Here is a 2,366-nt window from a genome sequence, read left to right on the forward strand (position 1 = left end):
TGTGTGTGTGTGTGTGTGTGTGTGTGTGTGTGTGTGTGTGTGTAATCAACTCCTTTCTTCTTCAGGGCCAGAGAGCCGAGGCTGCGCGCCTCAATTGGTGCCACCAGAGGGCGACGACTGTCAAATATCTGATCCTGCAACAGCAGCATTGGATGCTTCCCACATTGGAGTGCAGGGTATGACATCACTGACACGGGCTGAACAGCTGACTTCAGGCGCTTCATGTCGAGGTGATGATGTCATGCCTTGGAGGAGCGATCCAGGAAACGCAAAAAGCATTCTGGGATTGCTGGACCAGCGGCAGTTGCCAAGTAATGACATCAAAGCAGACGGCTTCAATGAAATCAGCTGAGCGGGATCAAAAAAGGAAGCAAGTCCAGCGCTCGAATTCCAGTGAGAATTCTTCAAATTCTAAAATGAACTTTGGGAAAACTGGAGGAGGAGGTAACGAACGCTGCTGTCCGACTGAGCTCCCCACCACACCGGGTCACAGCGGGCCACCTTCCATGGCATGCCTTACTCATGAGAAAACAACAACAAACCTTTGTTCCTCTTGGCAGGGTTCCCAAATCTAGTCCCAACACACATAATGTATGTACATAGTGTTTATGCAAAAATGTCTGTACCTGTTTCTGCATCTGTACACAGCGACACCTGTGGCTCTCCGAGCTCTCACTACGGTTCAGCCGATACGGCCGATATTCATTACACTGTCAGTTTTGTGCTCTTTGCTTCTCAACAAGAGTGTTTCTGCAGGCGTCGGAACATTAAAACTGACAGGCAAATCCAATATTAAAGAAGTGTGATCAGAGTTGGCACACCCGTTTATCGGCCTAACCCTAGTGTTCCACTCTCTCCTACTTACAGTGCAGGGTGTTTCTTTTTTGTTTTGTTTTTTTTAAGATGTCAGCTTGACCACACATCACACACAGACGGTTGCACTTGCAGGCAGAATGTGTCCATACAGACTACTTTATTTATTAAGGATCAACATTAGTTTCATTTTACCCGGTTTCTTCTGTAAATAATCAGATTACCTGAGTATCAGCCGATGGAAAGACTGTTAAGGGTTGATTTAGATCATATGCAAGTGTGGGTTTCACTTTATTTCTCTCCTTAGTTTTGTGTTTTTGTGTCCGTATGAAAGAGATGCATCATCTTAAGGAACACAAACTTCGCAGCAACCACAACAACCTCACTCCTCCTCACTGAGAAAACCACAGGAAATATAAAACGCTCTGATTTCTGAGTTTCTTTAAGAAGAGAGTGTAAATAATAATTTGTTTATAAATGTCAGCTTGGTCTGTTTTATTTTCTGAGGCTTTTCTGACTTTATAAAGATAAGAGTGCTGTTTAATAGTCTATTAAAGTGAGGTGTGCCTCATATGAGAAAAAGTATTGTAGCATTGATTCAGGCTGGAAATGTGTCAGTTATTAGTTTTCAAATCTCAGAAAGTCCCCCTCGTGTTCATAACCTTTGAGTTTTTATTAATAAGGAGGAAAAGCTTTGAATTAACATTAAAGTCCAAAGCAATGAATTATCAGTCAGATTTGTGCAGTGAGGTGAAAGTTTTGACATTTGCAGATAAAGGCTCACTAACGGCCCAAATTACAGTCACTGTCAAATCCCTTATTAGCCCCGCCCTCATTAGCGTTTAATTATACATTCAAATAATAAGTACTTTAACATCTGTTACTAGTGGGTTTTTTGGTTTTTTTTTGTTTTTTTTTTAATATTAAGTTGTGTTTTGAAGCAGTGTTGCTGACTGAAAAATATTTCACAGGGAAAATATGTACTTCTGCTGATTTATACTCCAATTTTGGTAAACTGTCAGTATTTGTGACAGCCTCTGAGAAGCCCTGGCCTCTCTGTGTAAACGTGTGCGATAGTCAAGTTTGATTTTCGATGTGTGGTTTGTTTTTTTTTATCGTCAGTGAAACACATGGGTGCTGCTTATGGTCTGAAGACCACTTAAATGCTTTGGGACAATGAATTCCTTCAAATAGACATAAAAAGATGAAGTATCACTCTAAAGCTGAACCTGGTCAGCGGTTATGGGCTGTATGTTTCTGTCTATGTTGTATAGCACATAATGTATAGTTTAAAAAAAAAACAAAAAAAGGGATACAAACTGTCCCGCTTTTTCTTTAATAAATTTGCTTTTATATCAATGTGTGGTGGCTTTCTACTTTGGTGAACGTGGTGCTATGCAGCTTTGCGTCTGGGCTGGATTTGTTTGAACTTGCTGCCACCTCCTGGGGATGAGTCAAAAAGGATCGACCTTGTCTAGGTAAACATTCCAGAAGAATCTGCTTTGCCTGATTAGGCATCCTTCTTACTTACTCTAGGCCTCGCCTTCATCTTA

At 41.2% G+C, this 2,366-nt stretch overlaps 1 protein-coding gene across 1 annotated transcript in view; it reads left to right on the top strand.

Annotated features, from left to right (window-relative positions):
- Positions 1 to 2,133, top strand: part of tubgcp3 (tubulin gamma complex component 3) — a 16,284-nt gene extending 14,151 nt beyond the window's left edge. Inside the window, exon 23 of the mRNA XM_005730871.1 lies at positions 66 to 2,133. Within this exon, the coding sequence (XP_005730928.1) occupies positions 66 to 132 (67 nt within the window). The 3' untranslated portion in view covers positions 133 to 2,133. The remainder of the gene's footprint in view (positions 1 to 65) is intronic.
- The last annotated feature ends 233 nt before the right edge of the window (positions 2,134 to 2,366 follow it).

This window comes from Pundamilia nyererei, unplaced genomic scaffold (genome assembly GCF_000239375.1).
Source record: "Pundamilia nyererei isolate P.nyererei 1_Seehausen unplaced genomic scaffold, PunNye1.0 scaffold00040, whole genome shotgun sequence".
Taxonomy (NCBI): Eukaryota; Metazoa; Chordata; class Actinopteri; order Cichliformes; family Cichlidae; genus Pundamilia; species Pundamilia nyererei.